Raw genomic sequence first — 22,600 nt, 5'->3', positions numbered from 1 at the left:
CCGAAAAGACGCGGGATGAGCACAACGATACCTTGAATTCTTTGTTACAAGTCTTTTATGACCCATTGTGCTAGAGTCAACCTCAGCAAATCTGAATTTGACAAATATGGCATCAAATTTTTGGGTCACGTCATATATGTTTCTGGCACTGAACCTGACTCGGATGTGTTGCAAGCTATCTGTGACATCACCACACGCACTTCAAAACGACAAGTCAGACATTTTCTCTGTTTGGTCAATTTTTTCCTTCGTTTTGTGCACTACAGGGCTCTCGATATCCCACGTTTGTACCAACTTAGCGGCAAAAAGCTCCAACTGGTTCTGACACGACGGAAGCCAACAACAATTTGTCAATTCAAAAGTCGTGTGGGCCTTTGCCAAATTCCGACACTTCTTATTTGACAAGATTTATACTGACCACAGAGAGCTGCAATTTCTTATGTTCGCAAAACTTTCTCATGAGCGTTTACATCGTTGGGCTATGTATTTACAAGAATTTCGCTTTACGGTCATCTATATTCCCGGTGTTGAAAATATTGTCGCTGATGCATTATCTCGCTCACTTGGTAGTACTGTGTGTGGCGTGACAAAATTCTGTTGAACAACCAATATCAGTGTGTTGTACATTCAACAGGTAGCTTTCGAAAACTATTTCTTAGGCGATGACCGACATTGCTAAAGAGCAAGACAGGGATCCGATCTGGAAAGACATCAAACGGCAATGGCACGACAAAAACAAACCTTCTATCAGATTCTACTACCTCGTTCGGAACACCATCTTGTTAAACGGTTAACACCTGACTGTTCTACCTCGCGTGTCTGCATTCCCGAGCATCTACTTAACGAACTTGTAGGGTTCATACATCTCGGTTACGCTCATTATGGAGTCCGCAAATGCTGTTTCATTCTTCGTCAAACGTCTTATTTCTTTAACATAGAGAAATGCATTCGTCGTGTTCTTATGAAGTGCAAATTATGTCAGAAAGCCAAGACAACAATATCTTCCTTTTATGCTCAGCTGTATCCGATCATTCCTGTGAAATTACATCTAGCAGCCGTTGACTTATACGGTCCTATTGTTACCAGCACACAAGGCTTCTCTTATATTTTCGTAGCTGTGGAGCTCACGTCGAAATTTGTTTCATTCACACATTTGCGTAGTGTACGAGCAAAACTGTGTCCGCCGCCTTTGTTAAGATTTTTTTAACAAAAGTTGTTCCCGTTGACAAGGTCATTTCAGACAACGGTCTGCAATTTAAGTCAAGTTACTGGACTCGCACTCTCTCGAGCAGGAAAATCAAATCCATTTACATTTCCCGCTATCATGTTTCTTCAAAGCCAGCTGAACGCATTATGAAAGAGATACGTAAACTATGCAGACTGTACTGCCACAAGAAACGCAGAGATTCGGACAAATACATTTACACATTTCAGGATGTTATCAACTCGATTCCCAACGCTTCTACTTTACTTTCCCCGTACCTTCTACTGAAAAAGAAACTGCTACCTGACAGAATCAGAGAACTAATATCGATACCTAAGTCACGTTACTTACGACACAATCAAATAGTGGAAATAGTTCTAGGAAACGATTCAACGCCAGCAGCCTTCCGGAATCAAAAAATTACATCAGTTAATGCCATGAGGGATGGAAAGAGCAAGGCAGAAGTGAGTAGTAGAATTGCTCAAGCAAAGGCTGCTTTTAAATGCCACCAGGGATGGAAAGAGCAAGGCAGGAGTGAGGAGTAGAATTGTTCAAGCAAAGGCTGCTTTTAACCAGAAGAAAAACATTTAAACGAACATTTCAGTTAGATTAAAATGTACTCGCCAGATCACATAGATTGTCTCATAAAGGAAAACACTTGTTCAGCAAATTCTTTCTTTACTATAACGGACCATACAGAATTCGTTGTATTTGTCATCCGAATGCTTTGGAAGTGGAAAGTTTGAGAATCAAACGTAGTATGGCTGTTCACCATATTAAGAATGCCAAAGAATTACACGTGCGGGATAGACACACACAGCTTTACAGACAACGTACCTACACAGAGAATTTGTTTACTATCGGATTGGTTTGACCACAACCTACTTTGTTATTTATTCTTTTGTAATGTTCGATTTTCCCTGACTAGAGTTCTATGAATAGGACACACATACACAGCTTTACAGACAATACACACTGTGATCTGGATTACTCCAGCACTGATATTACTACAGCCTATTTGTCTTTTCTTATAACTTCGGACTTGTTCTTGTATATGGATGTACTTTGCTGTTACTCAGGAGAATTTTCGACCAATTACTTGATGTTATCTACAACCTATTGCTTTCATCCATTTTCGTCTTCTGTCAGAAGGAATATTTGCTAAGAGCTACAATTTCTTTTTCTAAGGATCTGTTGTCATTGCAATTGCTTTGTGTACAGTATTTGGATATTATATACTTACAGCTATGAGCTGTTTTTCATGTGTGAGACAACTTATATAGACAGAACAGGGAATTTTATTTTAGTATATTTCAGATGAGTTGTATTATGAAGTTTACTGTGTATTTATATATTTGATGATTTTGATTACTGAAGATACGTAATTGGGTATATGATTATGATTTATGTGGTTTACGTATATAATAGTTATGTGAAGTTACTGATGAGATGATGACGATGATGATGATGATGAATGATATTGAGATAGTGGTTAGGGCTTAGGGACCCTGTTTTCGTTGAAGTCGATTTTTATCTCACGTGATGATATTTCTGGTTTATAAGTATAAAAGATGAGCTTGGATCAGTCATGGCAGGTTGACAATAGTAACTGTTCTGCAGCTATTTGCTACTACACTGAAGTTTCTTTTGTATGATAAGTAGTTGTCACTTTCTTGAGATTTTTATGCAAGCCGGGATCTACACCTTACAGCAGTGTACATTTCTGGTCTAATTACTACTACAGACTATGATTTTTTCTTGCTTAATAATAACCTACTGCATTATCTTGACTATGTCCGCCCCCGGTAGCCGAGTGGTCAGCGCGACAGAATGTCAATCCTAAGGGCCTGGGTTTGATTCCCAGCTGGGTTGGAGATTTTCTCCACTCAGGGTCTGGGTGTTGTGTTGTCCTAATCATCGTCATTTCATCCCCATTGACACACAAGTCGCCAAACTGGCATCACATCGAAAGACTTGCACCCGGCGAATGGCCTACCCGACGGGAGGCCCTAGTCACACATTATTTACATTTATCTTGACTATTCGTTCTTGTGGAAACCATGATTTTCTCATATGTACTGAATGAATTAGGAAACACATACACAGCTTGACAGGCAACATACTCACACCACTGATGCTAATACACCTAACCTGTTTCTTATTTTCAAGAATGTTGTAAGCAGATCATATATTTTACTGTTCCCCTTCATATTATCAGGAATGTTTCAAAGTAAAATTCATAAAATTTGAAATAAACTTTATTGTTTCTGCTTTTACACTCTGTACATACTGTTACAATAATGTGCCATTGGTCACTGTGTGGCACATTACATTTATGACCTCCTCTTATTTATTTAACCATACATTCCTAATACTAAGTGATAAATTACTGCGCTAATGAAAATCTGACACAACATATTAGTTCTAGCACTAGATGTGATACATTCTTAGTATTATAATCATATCAGAATAAATATTGTATTAATTGTAGTATTGTCATGACACATGAACTCAATTTTATTGATGAATGTATGGAAATAATAATCATTGATAACCATTGACAATGCGACTCTAACTGCATGGATATACTGTTTAAAGCAGACTCTATAATTTAAAAAATTAAACTTTCAGAAGAATAAGACAAAAGCATTCTTTTTACCAGCAGATGAATGAGAATGTTAATGAAATTAAGTATTTAAGCTTCCTAAAGAGTTGTCAAAGTTACAAAGAAATTAATTTTAATGAAATAGTGATGAATTATTAGTTGTTTAGCACCTTTATTATTGTTGCTGAAGGATGTAGAGCAGTTACATGTGTTTCTTTCTTTTCACAATAAGCAAACAATGCAATCTCACAATAATGTACACTCACTTTTATTTACTTCATGCTACTTCATTGCAGAGTGTCATAATTCATTTTAATTTTGTATCAGCACACAATGAATAAAAAATAATACACTAATTTCTAACAAAATCCTATCCACTCACTTTATTTAATGGCTACTTACTCTTGTTATATTAAATTACTAAATAGAAATCAAACTCTATAAGTTATAAACTGTAATAAAAATGTACTAAAAGGCACTGTTAGGTTTCATTTGAACTCACATACTATTCTTCCTTCAAGCTACACTTCAATTTCATTGTGATGTAAGGGACCAGCATATATATGGATTCTTTTATTAATTATTTATTTGTTTTTTATGTGGAAATATGATAATGTTTGTGATCAAAATTTAGTCAAAATGATGGTCTTTTTCTTTCTAAATAATAGGTGTCATATACAGTATATCAAAAATGTATAGTGCTTACAGTTCTTAAAGTAAGAAAGGCAAGTATATATTATCAGAACTCCTTATTTTGGCATATATGTCTTCAGCACCAGTTAGAATGTGGCTTTGAGGTTCAGGTGACCTCAGGTAACTTATTAAGGACCAACCTTCAATCTTCACAAAGGGATATGGTCCACTTCTCAATTTAATGCTATTTTCAGTATTTTAGTATATGAATGACATTTCATTCAACAATAGCTATCTACTAAACAAAGATAAACCTTATGGTCATCTATTGTGGACTTGTCAACTACATATATCATGCTGTAAATATATTTTGAACATGTATTCTTGCAGTATAAATTTTCTGTACAATTACATCCATCTACTTTTTCACTCATTTTATTAACAAAAGTTCTTGTGTTAATTTCTTTATGAAATTGAGGCAGTACTTTTCATCATTTGCAAAATATATGGAAGAATTTTTTTGTTGACCTTTTGACAGAGATTTTCTATTCAAATAGTGTATCACCACTTTGTAAACTGTCAACAATATTCATGGACTGACAAAATAGGCTTTAAAGTTGAAAAAGAATCTAAACTGAATATCTGAAAGACAGATGAACTCTTAGTGGTGATGAAAAGCACAACCAGAGTCTACTATGACATATAAATATTTTATTCTTAGATGAAACTTATTTACAATATTGTATTGCACTTCATACCTCATCAACTTAAAGAACATGGAGATTCTCACAATTTTTGAACTTGGAATCTTCTTTTCCAAACAGCCATGTAAACATCTGGCGGGCTTTCATACTTGCACGGACAACGCCACGGCTCTTATACCAGTGAGTTGAGCTTTCACGCTCAGAAATGACTGTGTGCAGGATTTTCAGTCGAATTTGGTTGAGAATGCCAACTAGTAGTTCATCCACATTGTGGCTGATTCCCACAGAAATTTCTATGAACTTTGCCCTGTAGGTGCATGCAAGACATTTTCCATCTGCAACAAAAACAAAACGCCTATAAAGGTTACAGAAAAACACAGAAAAGTTAAGTTTTTTGATTTATAATTTACTGATAATATCTCTCACAACAATATTAATTTATCATAGCAGTTATATTGACAGCAGCTGTAAAATGATGATATATGTTTTTAAAAAAATTCCCCAACCAGAGAATTTGCAGAGTTTGCAACATTTTACCAAGAAACCTGTTTCCCTTCACTAGAAATAATTGTGTATAGCAAGCTGTGTAACTTAGTTAAAAATTAAGTGTTTTCTCAGTGTATTTAATGGGAAGGGTATGTCACAGCCAGTAGTTTTTACTGGTATTTTAAAATTTAATAACTCAGAAACTTTAATGGATAGTGGAATGAAACTTAAACCAAGCAGTTAGTAGCCTATATTTTGACTTCCATGTAAAAAAATTAAAAACTTTGTAATACATAGTAGAGTGAATACTGATTTTTATCTTACATACTTATTTAGTTGCAATTTTTATTTTAGCTACAATAATGTACTTCCATACTACTCAACATGAAAGATGAAAACAATTTTTGCTTTTAACTATCATCTTGATACAGTAAAACAGGAATATTTACCGATTTGTTGTTTTGTGTCTCTTTAAAAAAATGTTGTTTTAGAACTTAATTTTTTTCTTCTAATAAATTAATTAAATATGACTGCTCCAACATAAAATATTAATACATTGTTGAAAAAAGTGGTTCACTATGTAGGCAAGCACTATATTATTATTCATGCAAAATTTTGTTTTTGTAGCTTTAATAATGGATTACATAATGATACCTAAGTACATAAAACTGCTCATTATGGAAAATTGAAACTAATTTTCATCATACTTTCTTCTCAATAATAACGTGGCAAAACATTCTAGCTCTAAAATCTTGCTGATTGTGGTTGTCATTTTTCATATTATATAGTTTTGTTTCTTTTCTTTGTTTTCTGGTCTCCTTTCTTATGTTTCAGCAAGTTTTTCCATCTTCAGTGACATGTTACCTGTCCACTCACAGCAGCCCACTTTTTATACTGTCCCCAGACTTTAATCTGCTTGTCACTGCCATCATTAAAAATATTATGGTGGCCATCACAGCAATCTGAAAAGCTGACATGCCAACAAAAGCAGTTTTTGGCAAGCATTCCCAAATGCAACAACTGAAGCATTCATTTGTATACTGTGTTTGCCATGTAAACATTTTTCCAGGTGTCTAGAATCTGAAAGATCTCCATATAGTGGTTTTAGTTCAATCATAAAAAAAGGGTACTCAGAGTAGCAGATTCAACGTGCTCTCCGCCCAGCCACTACATCACAACCTGTGGAGATGGATGAAATCACGAGGGAGGAGGTAGGCATTGCGTTTATTCCATATACAGGCGCACTCTCTGGGAAAATCGCCCACATTTTGAAGAAACACCGGGTCGGAACTGTGTTTTGTCCTCCGAATAAAACTCGTGCACTGGTGGGGAGCGCCAAAGATGACCTCGGTTTGAGGAAGGCCGGCGTGTACCAGATTCCGTGTCAATGTGGCAAGTCGTATATTGGTCAGACGATGCGTACCGTCGAGGATCAATGCCGTGAACACCAGAGGCACACTCGACTGATGTATCCGAGCAAGTCGGCGATCGCTGAACATTGTTTGTCGGAAAATCACGCTATGGAATATGAACGCACGAGGATTCTGGTACAGACGTTGAGATACTGGGACAGCGTTGTTAGAGAGGCCATTGAAATTCGCACCAATGACGACCTCATAAACCGTGACTGTGGCTATAATCATAGCAAGGCTTGGGAACCAGCGATTGGGTTAATCAAGAGTAAATCGAGCAAACGTATAGTTGTGACGACCACGGCGGACAGAGCCATCACACCGACGTCATCTCAAACGCCGTCGCAATCTGTTCCACCGCGTGACCGTGGCGTGGGGCGCGGAGGTAGCGCGCCGCGGGCGGAGGGTGTTTAAATCGGCCGCCGCCGCGACCGAACCCAGTTCCCCCTTAACAGCCATAGCGTACGGATCTCCGTGCCGGCACGTTCACAGGAGCTCAGTCCGTCAGTTCACCTGACGATGGCGACATGTATGATCGCCGAAATATTGTGCCCGTTGGACACTAGACCGGCAGTACACCCGTGGATATTTTGATTATCAAATAGGCCGGGAGAAACTCAAGAATCACTCCATCATAACTGTTTCTTGCATGAGATGTGCATTTGTATGGTTTTGTGCATTTGCTTCACACCTATTTTACTTGCACCATGGAGTGTTTCCTTTTAGGCAGAGACTGTGCCATGGATGCTCATCAGCGGATATTCTGTGAAACAGAGTTACCCAATTTACTTTTCTCATCTCACTGACATTTTGGCTGTTTCTCCTATTTTCCATTTATGATTTGATAAGTCTGCCTTGTCTGCCAATTGCTTTGCCATCAGAGTTTTTTTCCTGTCAAGTCCTTGCAGAGTCTTGCCCCCATTCTCTTCTGCACATCTTTACTTCAGTTTTTCCATATGGTTTGGCTGCCATAACACTATTGAACCATTCACATCACCAATTTAGTGGGTTTATGGCAGGCTGGGTATAGCAGCTGACCTACTATAAAAAATGGAGAATGCGCCCTTGCTTTCCACACCATCAAAGTTTCTGTCACGTTTGTAATCATTTATGTTATTGGCACAGCCTTGGCAGTGTTTTGTCAGACATTCATTGTCCAGTGCCCTGCCTGTGTATACAGAAGTAACTGTGACAGCCCCATTCAGTGATGTATTGGCCCCCTTCTGCCATGAACCATCCAATGCAGCAACAATATCAGTGGACTGACAAATACCTGTAGTTTCTTTTGCTGTCCTCTGCATAGATTCTACTGTTACGGCATTATGAAAATGTATTTACCACCTGTGAAATTTGAAAGGTGGTGATGGGAGATCCATCAGAGGTGACATTGTACACTTTGTTCCATTACACACTTGACATTCTACAACAATTTTGGTGGATAGGCATCTTCTCTTACTTATTATGTCCTCACTAAACATAAGGGATTTTTCACTATTACGGTATTTACATTCAACACCAGACAAGAAGATAGGTTAAGGTAAGGCAAACCTACACTTACAGTTGTAGACATAAAGAAAGCATTTGGCAATGTTGACAGGAACTCTCTCTTTGAAATTCTGAAGGTAGCAGGTGTAAAATACAAGCAGCAAAAGACTATTTACAACTTGTACAGAAACCAGACACGTTATAGAAGTCCAGGGGGATGAAAGGAAAGCAGTGGTTGACAAGTGAGTGAGACAAGGCTGTAGCCTGTCCCCAGTATTATTCAATCTGTACATTGAACAAGCAGTAAAAGAAACCAAAGAAAAATGTGGAGTAGGAATTAATATTCAGGGATCACAAACAAAGACTTTTAAGGTTTGGGCAGCAAAATAACTACTGATGGCAGAAGGAGAGAAGATATAAAATGTAGACTAGTAATGCTGAAGATCAGATGAGTAGATCATGTAACTAATGATGAGATACCCAATAAAACTGGGGAGAGAAGAAATTTGTGGCTAGAAGAAGGGATCAGTTTATAAGACATTCTGAAACATCAAGAGATCACCAGTTTAGTAATGGAGAGAGTAGTGGGGCACGGTTGGCATTAGAACAATTTGTTGGTACAGGTTGCCTACATTAGGGGCAAGCATACATTCAGGTGCAAACCTAATGTTTTCTTTTGATTGACAGGTCCTTAACGTATTGTTCTGCTAAGCTAATTATGACCCCCTAGGGATAATCCATCCTTTTTAGAAACCCCTCCCATCCCTCCACTCCCTCCTCCCCATCCTCCTCGCAACACCTCTGGAAACCTCTAACCGTCCACCTCCTACTCATTGATACAAGTACACTTTTGGGCCTGAGTTATTTGAATAGCCCCCTCCCACTCTATCAGCTTGATTTACCAGTTAATTAAACTGATCAATTAATTAATACCTCAGCCTGTGGTAAATTCCCCAGCCCACCCCTCCCCTCACCCACTCGCCCCCCTGCACACCCACTGGGTATTGCCTCTGTGGTGAAGAGGAAGGGTCTCAGACAGTAAATTCAATTATACAGCAAAATGTATGTTATTTATTTATAAAAAATTTGATTTCCAGGGGTAAGATCTCTCTTGCTCAGCATTCTCTGTTGTTTGAAAATATGCAGGTCTTGTAAAATACCTGAAAATGAATTAATTAAATCGATCACTTTTTTAATTTCGATCACACATAGAATACCATCATGAAACAATCATCACACATAATTAGACCGTTAAAAATCTTTAGATTGCGAAGTATGCACTGTCCACCGCCTGCCAGTGCAACAGCCTGCAGGAACGAAGTGTGTGGTGGTCAAGAGACCATACTGTGCCCATTTGGAGCTTTTCGACTGCTGTACTCGCCCATACAACAGCCCCGTGTGGCACAAAGACCGGACGTCACGCTAATCCCCCAAAAACGCGCCAGGTGGCGGCATTCCTTTGGTACTTGATACCTGAGAAACTCCTGTCAAAAGACATACACTCTCTCTGTCTCTCTCTTTCTTCTCAAACAGTCACGTCCTGCAGTATGCCACTGCCAGCTCTGCACACACCATTGATCGCAATTGGATCGACTGCAAACAAATCAGCATTTACCTGGGAAACCTGCAGCTGTGGATGACTTAGAAATATTCCCTCATTGCCGGCCGGAGTGGCTGAGCGGTTCTAGGCGCTACAATCTGGAACCGCGCGGCCGCTCCGGTCGCAGGTTCGAATCCTGCCTCGGGCATGGATGTTAGGTTTAAGTAGTTCTAAGTTCTAGGGCACTGATGACCTCAGAAGTTGAGTCCCATAGTGCTCAGAGCCATTTGAACCATTTTTTTTATTCCCTCATTATCTCAGAGTGTTTGGCTAATGGGACAGTTTTCCAGTGATCTCTGTTGGTAGTTAATAGTAATGGAATATATGGCAGGATTTGCTCCTGAAACCACCTCGCTTCCAAACCATACTGGATTTTTTGTTTCCCTTACCTCCTATCGGTGGATATTGGCACACTTAGGTCTTTTGGTGGTAACTCCATCACCTTGGAGGTAACTCAAAATTTCAAATTCGGCTGAGTTGCATGCTTTGTCTTTTTAATCAGTTTGTGGGAGTGGCCGGACAGATGCATGCTTGCAATACAACTATCGGAAACGATCAACTGATCAATTGGGAATTTGACATTGTGACTGGGTTTTTAAAGCACTACAGAATTCGTAAACTGGGTCCCTCCACTACATTCGGAAGGACTAAGGGCCCAGGGCGGAGGTAACAGCAAATGCCACTGCAAGAGTGTCCACTGCGAAGTACTGAGTAGCAGTAAACATGACACACTTAAACCAGTACCCAGTTGTCATGGCTAGATGTCAGAGATCGCTGAAACACTCGCACATCCCGCACACTCTTGTCCCGATGTCCACAAGCGCTGCCAATTCCCTCACATGCCACTGGTGTGAACGCTGTTAAGGTCTGTGAAAATGACTCCCACAGCCACAGTTGTGGATGCACGTGTATGCCAGAGTGCACCACCCCAGTCATTTCGAATCTTCTCTCACGCAACACACGTCACCTTCTACTCCGACTCACCGCACAATGGTCACTCCACAAGACCTAGTTACTGCAAGCAAGAGCAGACAGATCGGCTCATTCCTTTTGCTTAACCACCCATCACAGGCTGAGCCTCCAGTTGCTGACTGCTCATGACCACTCCTGCAGCCAGCCATGGTGCACTGCAAAACAAACAGCTGCACCTTGGGTGTGTACAGGAATATACAGTTCCACCCTGACAAAGAACCCTGCCCGGTTTAAAAAATCCACTTCATCCAATCCAAGACAGCAGTGATGTCGACCACACACCTCGAACTTCTCATATAAATTGTAGATTTCACTCTTTTATACAAGTTATTTTCGAAGACAGAAGGAATGAGAGCATACACGCTTTTCAGATTGTTAAAGCATCGTTACTTGTGAGAATCCTACGTTTCCTCTAAGTATTTTCTTATCAGGTAGAAGAAATCTGTTCTGATCAGTTTAATATGTTTTGTGTCATAGAACACAGGACTAGAATATTAAACTCATTTTCTGCTCATGAGGAAGTGCTAAGAGCATGCTGCACCTCTGCCCCTCCTGCCACCTCACTTTCAAATTTACTTAAAGTAAACAAATGCCTCACCACATATGAAGTCTTTCAAGGTAACAGCACAGAGAAGATGTAAATAAATATAAGGTTTATACTCGTTATCACTTCATAATTCAGTAATACATATGACTTTATTATGATTCTCATCTCTTCCTGTGCAGGTGGGAGATTGAAATTTCGTTAAAATATGCCGCCGCTGTGGAAAAAAGCCTGATTACTTCTCCAACTCAAGAATCACATCCGAGATACCTTAACCAGCCACCACGCGATACCTCGCCGATATCACATTGGTAGGCTATAGCACAAGGAATTCCGCCTTATGCAAGACACTTTTTTCAGTTTCATTCCACCCAGACATGTTTCAGCACTTTTTGTGCTATCTTCAGTGGGTTATGTTTCTTCTTACTGTAAAATTGTTACATATTAATATTTAGAGGAACTTTTGGTACAAAATATTTACAATTGTGAATGAATAATTGTTGTAAAACATTATACATCATTTGTTTACAGTTCACTGTTGAGATATGTATTAACCTTTTCTCTTTCCAAGCCTGAAAACACACACACAAATCACAGGTCACAGAAATCAGCGTATTCACCTTGTCAACAGTATATGGGAAAACACAACAACATCAAAGCCGTAGTTATACACAAAAAACGTGATGTATACTCATTTCCGTTTGTAAATGTGTAATAAAGAGATAAATAAAAATTACGTTTTGCTGTTTGCAGATGACAAGTTGTATATTGGGTAGCAGACTAGCTATGAAAATAAATACCCAGGAGCTTCATTGTAAGGTATGTAAACTTATGCATACATCCACTCTACTGCCAACAGTATGGTGATTATAACATTATGTCTGAAGTTCTAGCTATTGCTTAATTGGCAAAGAGAGGATGTATGCATTAGTTTAGGTACCTTGCATGAAGCTATTGAGTATTTATGTTGGTAGATAATCTGCTACCCAACTACAACTTGTCATCTGCAAACAGCAAAACGTAATTTTTATTTATCTGTTTAATATACATTTACAAACGGAAATGAGTACATATCATTTGACATTACTCCTATGTAGACACACATCCCAACAGAATAAACCATCAACATCACAGAAAGAAACCTCCAACTACAAGGAAGCATACCCACAACAAACATACAAGAAATAACAGACATACTCACGCTCATCACAGAGCAAAACTACTTCACATTCGACAAAAATTTTTACTCTCAACAACATGGACTACCCATGCGATCCCCAATCAGTGGTCTACTAGCTGACATTTTTCTCAGTCAGATAGAAAAACAAATATTTGAGAAAATGGTAATAACCAAATAGTACAAAATAATATTTTGGTTGAGATATGTAGATGACATAATTTGCTTAATAGATGAACCTCAGCCTCGCAAGAAAGAACTTCATGTCAACATAAACTCCCTCCACCCACAGATACAGTTCACCACTGAAACACAAACAGATTGAGTACTTAATTTATGAGATCTCACCACACACAAGAGAAACATCAAACATGAATTCACAATCTACAGGAAAGCCACAATCACCAGCACCATTATTCATAACCAATCCAATCACCCCATAACTCATAAAGAGGCCAGCTTCAGATATTTACTACAAAGACTGAACAAAACACCCACAAACAAACATGATTACACACAAGAACTGAACACAATAAAATAAATTGCACAGGGTAAATGGAAACAGAGTAGATAAAATAAACTACAAAATACAAAAACAAGCAATACATAACAATGTAACTCACACACAAACACAACCCAACACAAAACAAATCAGCAGACAGTAAACGACAAATGGCACATAATGACTTACAACAACAAAGTCACGCACAGGGTGGGTAATATACCAAAGAAACAAGGACTCGACGTAGTATACAGAACCAAAAACACAATACAAAGCAGACTTGGAAGAAATACCACCAACACTGACAAATACAGCTAGTCTGGTATACACCAACTTACTTGCAACTGCTGTCAATCTGTTTATGTGGGTCAAACATGCAGGAATTCAGAACCAGGCATACAGAACATCTCAGAGCACTGAAAAGCAATAGTTCACACTCAACATTCGCAGATCACTTGATAGCACACAATCACCACCCAACAAACATTGAAACTGACACACAGATCCTAAAAACTAGTAGCGGAAGTTAACTGTAGAAAAAACTATCACATCAAAAATCAATAGACCAAGGGAAGAAAGTACTGAATGAATAGACATCACTGTGCAATAAAACCCTCTTTGCCACCATTGAAGAACTATACAGATAACAGCAATACAAAACTACTCACGAAAAAAAGAAGAAAAAGCACCCATATTCTCTCTTTCCAATCCTGAAAACACACACACAAATACACGCACAAATAACAGGTCACAGAAATCAGCGTATTCATCTTATCGACAATATATGAGAAAATACAACAACATCAAAGCCGTAGTTATACACAAAAAACGTGATGTATACTCATTTCCGTTTGTAAATATGTAATAAAGAGATAAATAAAATTTACGTTTTGCTGTTTGCAGATGACAAGTTGTATATCGGGTAGCAGACTAGCTACGAAAATAAATACCCAGTAGCTTCATTGTAAGGTATATAAACTTATGCATACATCCACTCTATTGCCAACTAAACTATAACTAGAACTTTAGACGTAATGTTATAAAAAACATACTGTGCATCATGTCGTTAATACATATCTCAACTGTGAATTGTAAGCAAATGCTGTACAATATTTTACAACAATTATTCATACACAATTGTAAATATTAAATGTTAATACTAAACAACAATTTTACAGTAATAAAATAAAATAACCCACTGAAGATAGCACATAAAGTGCTGAAACATGTCTGGGTGAAACAAAACTGAAAAAGGTGCCTTGTGTTAAGGTGGAATTCCTCATCCTACTTTCTTAGCAAGCACGGACATAAGAAGAACTGCAACACAACAAGATGATTATTGACAGGCTAATTAATTAAATTGGTCATGAGAGTCACTTTGCATGGCGAGTAATTTTTTTTAAGCAGTTGGATTACACTCACCAGGTAGCTCAATTATGAATCCTTGGAGGGATGTTCTCTTCGAGGAACACTATTCAGTACCGACATTTCAAGCTGACTGCAAAAGGATTCTGCTGCTGGCAAAATATATTTCACATAACGACTGTGCTATTAAAAACATGATGACTATGACTATGTCACTGTCCAGCCGCAAAAAAGGAGGTATTGGTTCAATAGGCATACATTCGGGTCACTGATAGTGTTACGCTTTCTGGTGGAAATGCAGTATGCAGTTTGGAATCAAATCTATCCATTCAACCACGTACTTGTCTTGTATCCTATGGAGAGGTCTTGCCATGATTTCAGCCATTCGTAAATCGTATTTGTGCCATTCTCATATCTCGAATCGAGTCACCTTTTTCGAAACTATCGATAGTTCGAAAACGAAGAGAAGAAAAAGTGGTAGATGAGTACGGTCCGTTAAAAAATGTTCAGATGTGTGTAAATTCCCAAGGAACCAAACTGTTGAGGTCATCGGTCCCTAGACTTACAAACTACGTAAACTAACTTATGCTAATAACAACACACACACCTAGGCCTGAGGGAGGAATCGAACCTCCGGCAGGAGGGGCAACACGGTCTGGGGGAAAGGAATGAAAGAGAAAGCCACCTGGTAGAACTCTGCACAGAATACAATTTAATCATAATTAGCACTTGGTTTAAGAATCATGTAAGAAGGTTGTATACGTGGAAGAGACCTGGAGACACCAGAAGGGTCGGACTAATTATCTAATGGTACGACAGAGATTTCGGAACCATGTTTTAATTGTAATGCATTTCTAGAGGTATATGTGGACCCTGACCACAATTTATTGGTTATATATTGCAGATTAAAACTGAACAAACTTATATTAACGGAATCTTCGTACTTGGTAGAACAACATTATAATAATAAATGAAAAAAACCAGTTTGCTTTTGTTCTACAATATTGCTTTTATTGCTAACTGGTTTTCGGCTTGCAAGGCCATCTTCAGACATTTACTGAGTATTATCACCAAAGAAGTTAAGTGTTAGCAGACAACATTGGAAGAGAAGTAACACATCTAAAGTGAAGTAGAAACATACAGTAAGTAACATCTTTGCAATGAAATAGTAAAAACTGAACAGTACATAAATATCAATGGAGTTGACAGGAAAACCTTTAGCACAAAATAGGGATAGCATGCCTACATAACAGTTCCTATTAATAAACAAAACTAATAAGATAAAACTAGTCTAGACAGTACTGCATCTAGAGGTATGAAACATGGAGAGTGATACACAACCAATTACAAAAAAAAAAAAAAAAAAAAAAAAAAAAAAAAAAAAAAAAAAAAAAAAAAAAAAAAAAAAAAAAAGACAGTTGTAAATGTAAATACAGAATACATAAGGAACTTAAGCAATGTCAAATGGAGGTGTTTGAGGAAACCTACAGTTTGAGAGTGTAGTGGTACTGCATTTTAACATTAACATTATAAACAAAGCAGTGGCTGTGTACCAATTTTCATCAAATAAATGAGCAAAGTAAAATATGAACAGTATTTGATGAGACAACTACAAGGGGAGTTAAACATGGACAGTAATACAAGTACAAGTTAAAAGGAAACCCTTAACTATTGAAACTACAGCCTATGTGGAATACAAAGACAACTGCAACAAAACAAAACAACTTAAGGTCTACAGGAAAATGGGAATATGTAGGAAGAGAGAATGTGGGAAGTAATGCACAACAAAGATGATTATATGAAGTTTAGGAGAGGGCAAGTGTTGAGTTGTGTCTGGTCATTTAGGATGAGATCTGGACTGTGAGCAAGATGTTTGTTAATTTCCATGGCTACCAGCAGGTTGAGTTTATGGCCTTTGTTTGCTAAGTGAAGTACATGGGACACTGGCTGGTAGTTGTGACCCTCACTCAGAACATGCTCAGCAAATGCAGAGTCTGAATTCTGCAACCTCCAGCTGCGTTCATGTTCAGCCACCCTAGTTGATATGTCTCTGCCTGACTGACCAATGTAAAATTTGTCACAATCAGAACAGGTGATTTTGTATACCCCACTGTTGGCGAATAACTGGATCTTGTCTTTGCTATTAAAAACACACTGGGCTGTAGTGTTCCTGACATAGTAGGAAAGCCTATACTTGCAGGATTTCAGTGCTTTGGCTACAGTCTGTGATACCTGACCTAGAAATGGTAGAGTACACCATTTCTTGCAGACAGTGGATGGGGAAGCAGGTGGGGCATGGAGGAGGGGTATAATTTTCCGTTTTTGTTTCCTGGGCAAGATGTGGTCAATAAGAACTGGACTGTAGCCAATGGCTGTGGCAATAAATTTTATTGTATCTAACTCTGCTTTAAAATCATCTCTGGACATGGGGATAGATATGAGACGGTGTACCATTGAGTGGAAAGCTGCATGTTTGTGAGCTATGGGGTGTTGTGAGCAAGAAGGTATTACTGTGTCTGTAGTTGTAGTTTTCCGGTAGATTTTGAAACAATGTGTGTGTGTACTGATGTCAATGGTGAGATCTAAGAAGTTTATGGATTTGTTGCCAATTTCCATAGTGAACTGGATACTTTTATGTTGACTGTTTAGGTTTTTCAAGAATGTGTTGAGTTGTCTTGTAGTACCAGTCCACATACACAGGACATTATCTACATATCTAAACCAGTATTTGATGTTTGCACTCAAAGGTTCTGTTTTTAGAAAATTTTGTTCAAAATGGTCCATAAATATTTCAGCCAACAGTGGACTAAGAGGGGAACCCATAGCTAAGCCATCTAATTGTTTATAAAGAGTGCCTTGGAACTGGAAATAGTGCTGTGCAAGGCATGTCTGTGTGGCCAGTCTCAAGTCATTCAATTCCACAGGATTGACATTAGACTTGTGCATCAGCTCTGCCAGAATATCAATTCATTCTACTACTGGTATGTTAGAAGACAAACTGCTGACATCAAAGGATACTAATTTATCACTGTGTGAGACAGATATACTTTTTAAGTTGTTTACTAGGTCCACAGACTTAAAAAAGGCAGGATTTTAAGCAGATGGGACGTGGATAAACTGATAAAATCAGAGGTTGCAGAGAGTTTCAGGGGGGAGTATTAGGGAACGATTGACAAGAACTGGGGAAAGGAATATAGCAGAAGAATGGGTAGGTTGTGAGATGAAATAGTGAAGGCAGGAGAGTAGCAAGTAGGGAAAAAGACGACAGCTGGTAGAAATCCTTGGGTAACACAAGAGATACTGAATTTAATCGACGAAACGAGAAAATACAAAAATGTAATACACAAAGTAGGCGAAAGGGAATACAAAAGTCCAAAAAATGAGATCGACAAGAAGTGCAAAATGGCTACGCAGGAATGGCTAGAGGATAAATGTAAGAATGTAGAAGCATATATCACTAGTGGTAAGACAGATGCTGCCTACAGGAAAATTAAAGAGACCTTTGGAGGAAAGAGAACCACTTGTATGAATATCAAGAGCTCAGATGTGAAACCAGTCTAAGCAAAGAAAGGAAACCAGAAAGGTGGAAGGAGTATATAGAGGGTCTGCACAAGGAAGATGTACCTGAGGGCAATACTATTATGGAAATTGAAGAAGACCTAGACGAAGATGAGATGGGAGATATGATATTGACAAAGCACTGAAAGACGTAAGTCGAAACAAGGCCCCATAAGTAGACAACATTCCATTAGAACTACTCATAGCCTTGGGAGAGCCAGCCCTGACGAAACTCTACCATCTGGTGAGCAAGATGTATGAGGCAGGCGGAATACCCTCAGACTTCAAGAAGAATGTAATAATTCCAATCCCAAAGAAAGTAGGTGCTGACAGGTGTGAAAACTACAGAAATATAAGTTTAATAAGTCACGGTTGCAAAATACTAACACGAAGTTTTTACAGACAAATGGAAAAACTGGTAGAAGCCGACGTCGGGGAAGATCAGTTTGGGTTCCGGAGAAGTGTAGGAACGCGAGAGCAGATACCATATGGCAATTGTAGGAATCGAGGGGCACGAAATGGAAGCAATGGTTGAGAAGGGAGTGAGACAGGGTTGTACCCTATCCCTGATGTTATTGAATCTGTATACTGAGCAAGCAGTAAAAGGAACAAAAGAAAAATTTGGAGTAGAAATGAAAACTTTGAGGTTTGCCGATGGCACTGTAATTCTGTCAGACAGAGCAAAGGACTTCGAAGAGCAGTTAAACGGAGTGGACGGGGTCCTGAAAGAAGAATAGAAGATGACCATCAACAAAAGCAAAACGAGGATAATGGAGTTAAATCAGGTGATGCAGAGGGAATTAAATTAGGAAACGAGACACTTAAAATAGAGATGAGTTTTGCTATTTTGGAAGCAAAATTACTGATGGTCGAAGTAGGAAGGGTATAAAACGTATACTGGCAATGCCAAGAAAAGCTTTTCTGAAGAAGAGAAACTTGTTAACATCGAGTATAGATTTAAGTGTCAGGAAGTCTTTTCTTAAAGTATTTGTATGGAATTTAACCATGTATGGAAGTGAAACATGGACGATAAATAGTTTAGACAAGAAGAATGGGTCTGAGCACTATGCGACTTAACTTCTGAGATCATCAGCCGCCTAGAACTTAGAACTAATTAAACCTAACTAACCTAAGGACATCACACACATCCATGCCCTAGGCAGGATTCGAACCTGCCACGTAGCGGTCGCTCGGCTCCAGACTGTAGTGCCTAGAACAGCACGGTCAATCCGGCCGGCAGACAAGAAGAGAATAGAAGCTTTTCAAATGTGATGCTGCTTAAGAATGCTGAAGATCCTATGGATAGATAAAGTAACTAATGAGAAGGTACTGAATAGAATTGGGGAGAAGAGAAATTTGTGGCACTACCTGACTAGAAGAAGGGATCGGTTGGTAGGACATATTCTGAGGCATCGAGGAATCCCCAATTTAGTACTGGAGGGAAGCGTGGAGGCTAAAACTTTTAGAGGGAGACCAAGAGATGAATACAGCAAACAGATTCTGAAGGATGTAGATTGCAATAGTTACTCGGAGATGAGGCTTGCACAGGGTAGAGTAGCATGGAGAGCTGCATCAAACTAGTCTATGGCCTGAATGCCACAACAACAACAACACTCACTTGGGACATCCCCGAAGAGACTTTTACATGTGAAGACTTCTCTCCTTTCAGAACGACATGCTGCGCTGCGTTTGCTACAAACTATTCAGTCCAGTAACACGGTTGGTCTGATATTCTGTACAGTCGTATTTTGCTCATTTTGTGGCGGTGCAGAATTTTACTGAACGCCTGCCGGAAGTGATTACTTCCTCCTGCGTCTCGTGGACAAACAGTACGGGCTAGGCTTCACATGACCACTGTTTTCGGATCCCATGTTGATTTCGACAGAGAAATTTTCGGTCTCTCTAATACGCGTGTATAAAACATGTTCCAAAATTCCACACGTCAGAGATATAGGTCAGAAGGAAGGCAGAGAAGACAACTGAGAGGAATATTGAGAAAATAGAGAAAGGCGATGTTCCTGTATAGTTTGAGTGGGAGACAGTGTTTTCGCTGCCAATCCACATATTCTTATAGTTAGTGTATGTGTGGTGAGACAGACTTACAGAACTTTTTGTATACTTTGCTTACATTTGTAAGATATGTGTTATTGATGGTGGTTGGCCGGCCGGAATGGCTGCGCGGTTCTAGGCGCTACAGTCTGGAGCCGAGCGACCGCTCCGGTTGCAGGTTCGAATCCTGCCTCGGGCACGGATGTGTGTGATGTCCTTAGGTTAGTTAGGTTTAATTAGTTCTAAGTTCTAGGCGACTGATGACCTCAGAAGTTGAGTCGCATAGTGCTCAGAGCCATTTGAACCATTTGATGGTGGTTGTTAGCACTTACCTCTGTAAAAATAGTCGTTTTATAACGTAGAAAATTTTCTTTCTCTAGTGTTTCTGTATCTGAAGTTAATATGTAAATGTTTCATATATTGTTAAAACTGTTTTTGAGTCCAAAATCATTATAAAATATGCTGGACCGATAAGTAAAACTACTAGCAATGCTATTAAATAATTATAGCCTTGTATCACTGATCTGCGAATTTTGCGACATCGATTTGCAGAATCTGTACTGATTTCCGTAAAGGAGATTCGTATTCTACGAATCATTCATATAACACAGTTTATAATGATGCAAGATAGTGATGTGGATTCCGACGTCAACTTATTGTCTACGAAGTGCATACTAAAACTGAAGAAACTGGCAAAAATGAAGGAAATTAAGTAGACAAGATCGAGGTAAACTGAAAGAAACAAAGGTTCTTGAGAGTTTAAATGAAAGGATTAGGTAACATTAGAGTAAAACTGCCGATACAATAGAACATAGATTGTTTGCTTTGAGAGATGAAACAGTGAAGGTAGTGGAGAATCAGACAGGCCAAAAGACAAGACCCACTAGAAATCCTTGGATAAAACTAGAGATATTGAATTTAATTGGCGAAAGCAGCAAATATAAAAATGCCTTAAATGAAGTAATCGAAACAGATTGACAGAAAGTGCAAAACAGCTACTCAAGAATGGCTAGTGGACAAATGCAACACTGCAGAAGACAGATGCCACCTATAGGAAAATTAAAGAGACCTATCGAGAAAAGATAAGCAGCTGTGTGAATATCAAGAGCTCAGTACTAAGCAGAGAACGGAAATCTGAAATGTGGAAGGCAAATAGGGAAGGGCTATACAAAGGAAATGAACTTAAAGACGGTATTGCAGAATCAGGGCAGGGAGAAGGTGAGTATTAGATGGAAGATACAATAATTCGAGGAGAATTTGACAGAAGACTGAAAGAATTAAGTCGAAACAAGATCCCTGGAGTAGACGACATTCCTCCAACTTATACAGGTCCTTGGGAGAGCCAACCGTGACAGTGCTGTTCCACCCGGCTTCTATGAGACGGGCGAATTACCTTCCGACTTCAAGAAGAAGGTAGTTATTCCAATCATAAAGCACGCATGTGCTGACAGTTGTGAAAATTACCAAACCATCCAGTTTAATAAGTGATGGTTGCGAAATGCTGAAACGAACTGTTTGCAAAAGAATGGAGAGTCGACTTCTGGGAAGATCATGCAGGGCTGCAGAGAAATGTACGAACACACGAGGCTATACTGGCGCTATACATAGCTTACAAGATAGATTAAAGAAAGACCAGCCCACATTCGTAACATCTCTAGACATAGAGGAACGTTTTTGCAGTCTTGGATGGGCTGCACTCTTCTGAATTCTGAAGGCAGGAGGGATAAATGGACAAAATACAAGGAGTGAAAAGTTATTTACAGATCGTACAGAAATTTACAAAAGGGATTCATGTTCAGGGAGAAGAAATAGAAACTTTGAGGTTTTCCAGTGCCACTGTAATTCTGTCAGAGACTGTTTGGAAGGGCAGTTGAACTAAATGGATAGGTTATGAGAGAAACATCACACAAGTAAAAGAAAGCGCAATGTAATGCAGTCAAATTAAATCGGGTGAGGCTGACGGAATTACATTAGCAAATGAGGCGCTTGTAGCATGGGTAGCAACATAACTGACAATGACCGAAGTAAAGAGGATATAAAATATAGAGTGGCAATAGTAAGAGAAATAATTACGAAAATTTATAATATTGAATATAAATTTAAGTGTTAGAAAGTCTTTGCTGAAGGTATCTGCCTGAAATGCAGCCTCTTACAGTAGTCAAACGTTGACGATAAAGAGCTCAAACGGAAATTAAATAGCAACTTTGAAATTTGGTGCCGCAGAAGGCTGAAAATTAGATGAGAGATCGCATAATAAACGAAGAGATACTGAATCGAACTGTAGTATTGTCACAGCATGAAGTC

At 38.7% G+C, this 22,600-nt stretch overlaps 1 protein-coding gene across 1 annotated transcript in view; it reads right to left on the bottom strand.

Annotated features, from left to right (window-relative positions):
- Positions 1-3,446: 3,446 nt before the first annotated feature.
- Positions 3,447-22,600, bottom strand: part of LOC124605858 (GTP-binding protein GEM-like) — a 408,817-nt gene continuing 389,663 nt past the window's right edge. The window contains exon 4 of the mRNA XM_047137793.1: positions 3,447-5,481. Coding sequence (XP_046993749.1) covers positions 5,210-5,481 — 272 coding nt within the window. The 3' untranslated portion in view covers positions 3,447-5,209. The remainder of the gene's footprint in view (positions 5,482-22,600) is intronic.

Source organism: Schistocerca americana, chromosome 3 (assembly GCF_021461395.2).
Source record: "Schistocerca americana isolate TAMUIC-IGC-003095 chromosome 3, iqSchAmer2.1, whole genome shotgun sequence".
NCBI lineage: Eukaryota > Metazoa > Arthropoda > Insecta > Orthoptera > Acrididae > Schistocerca > Schistocerca americana.
This window is presented reverse-complemented; position numbering and strand designations above follow the sequence as displayed.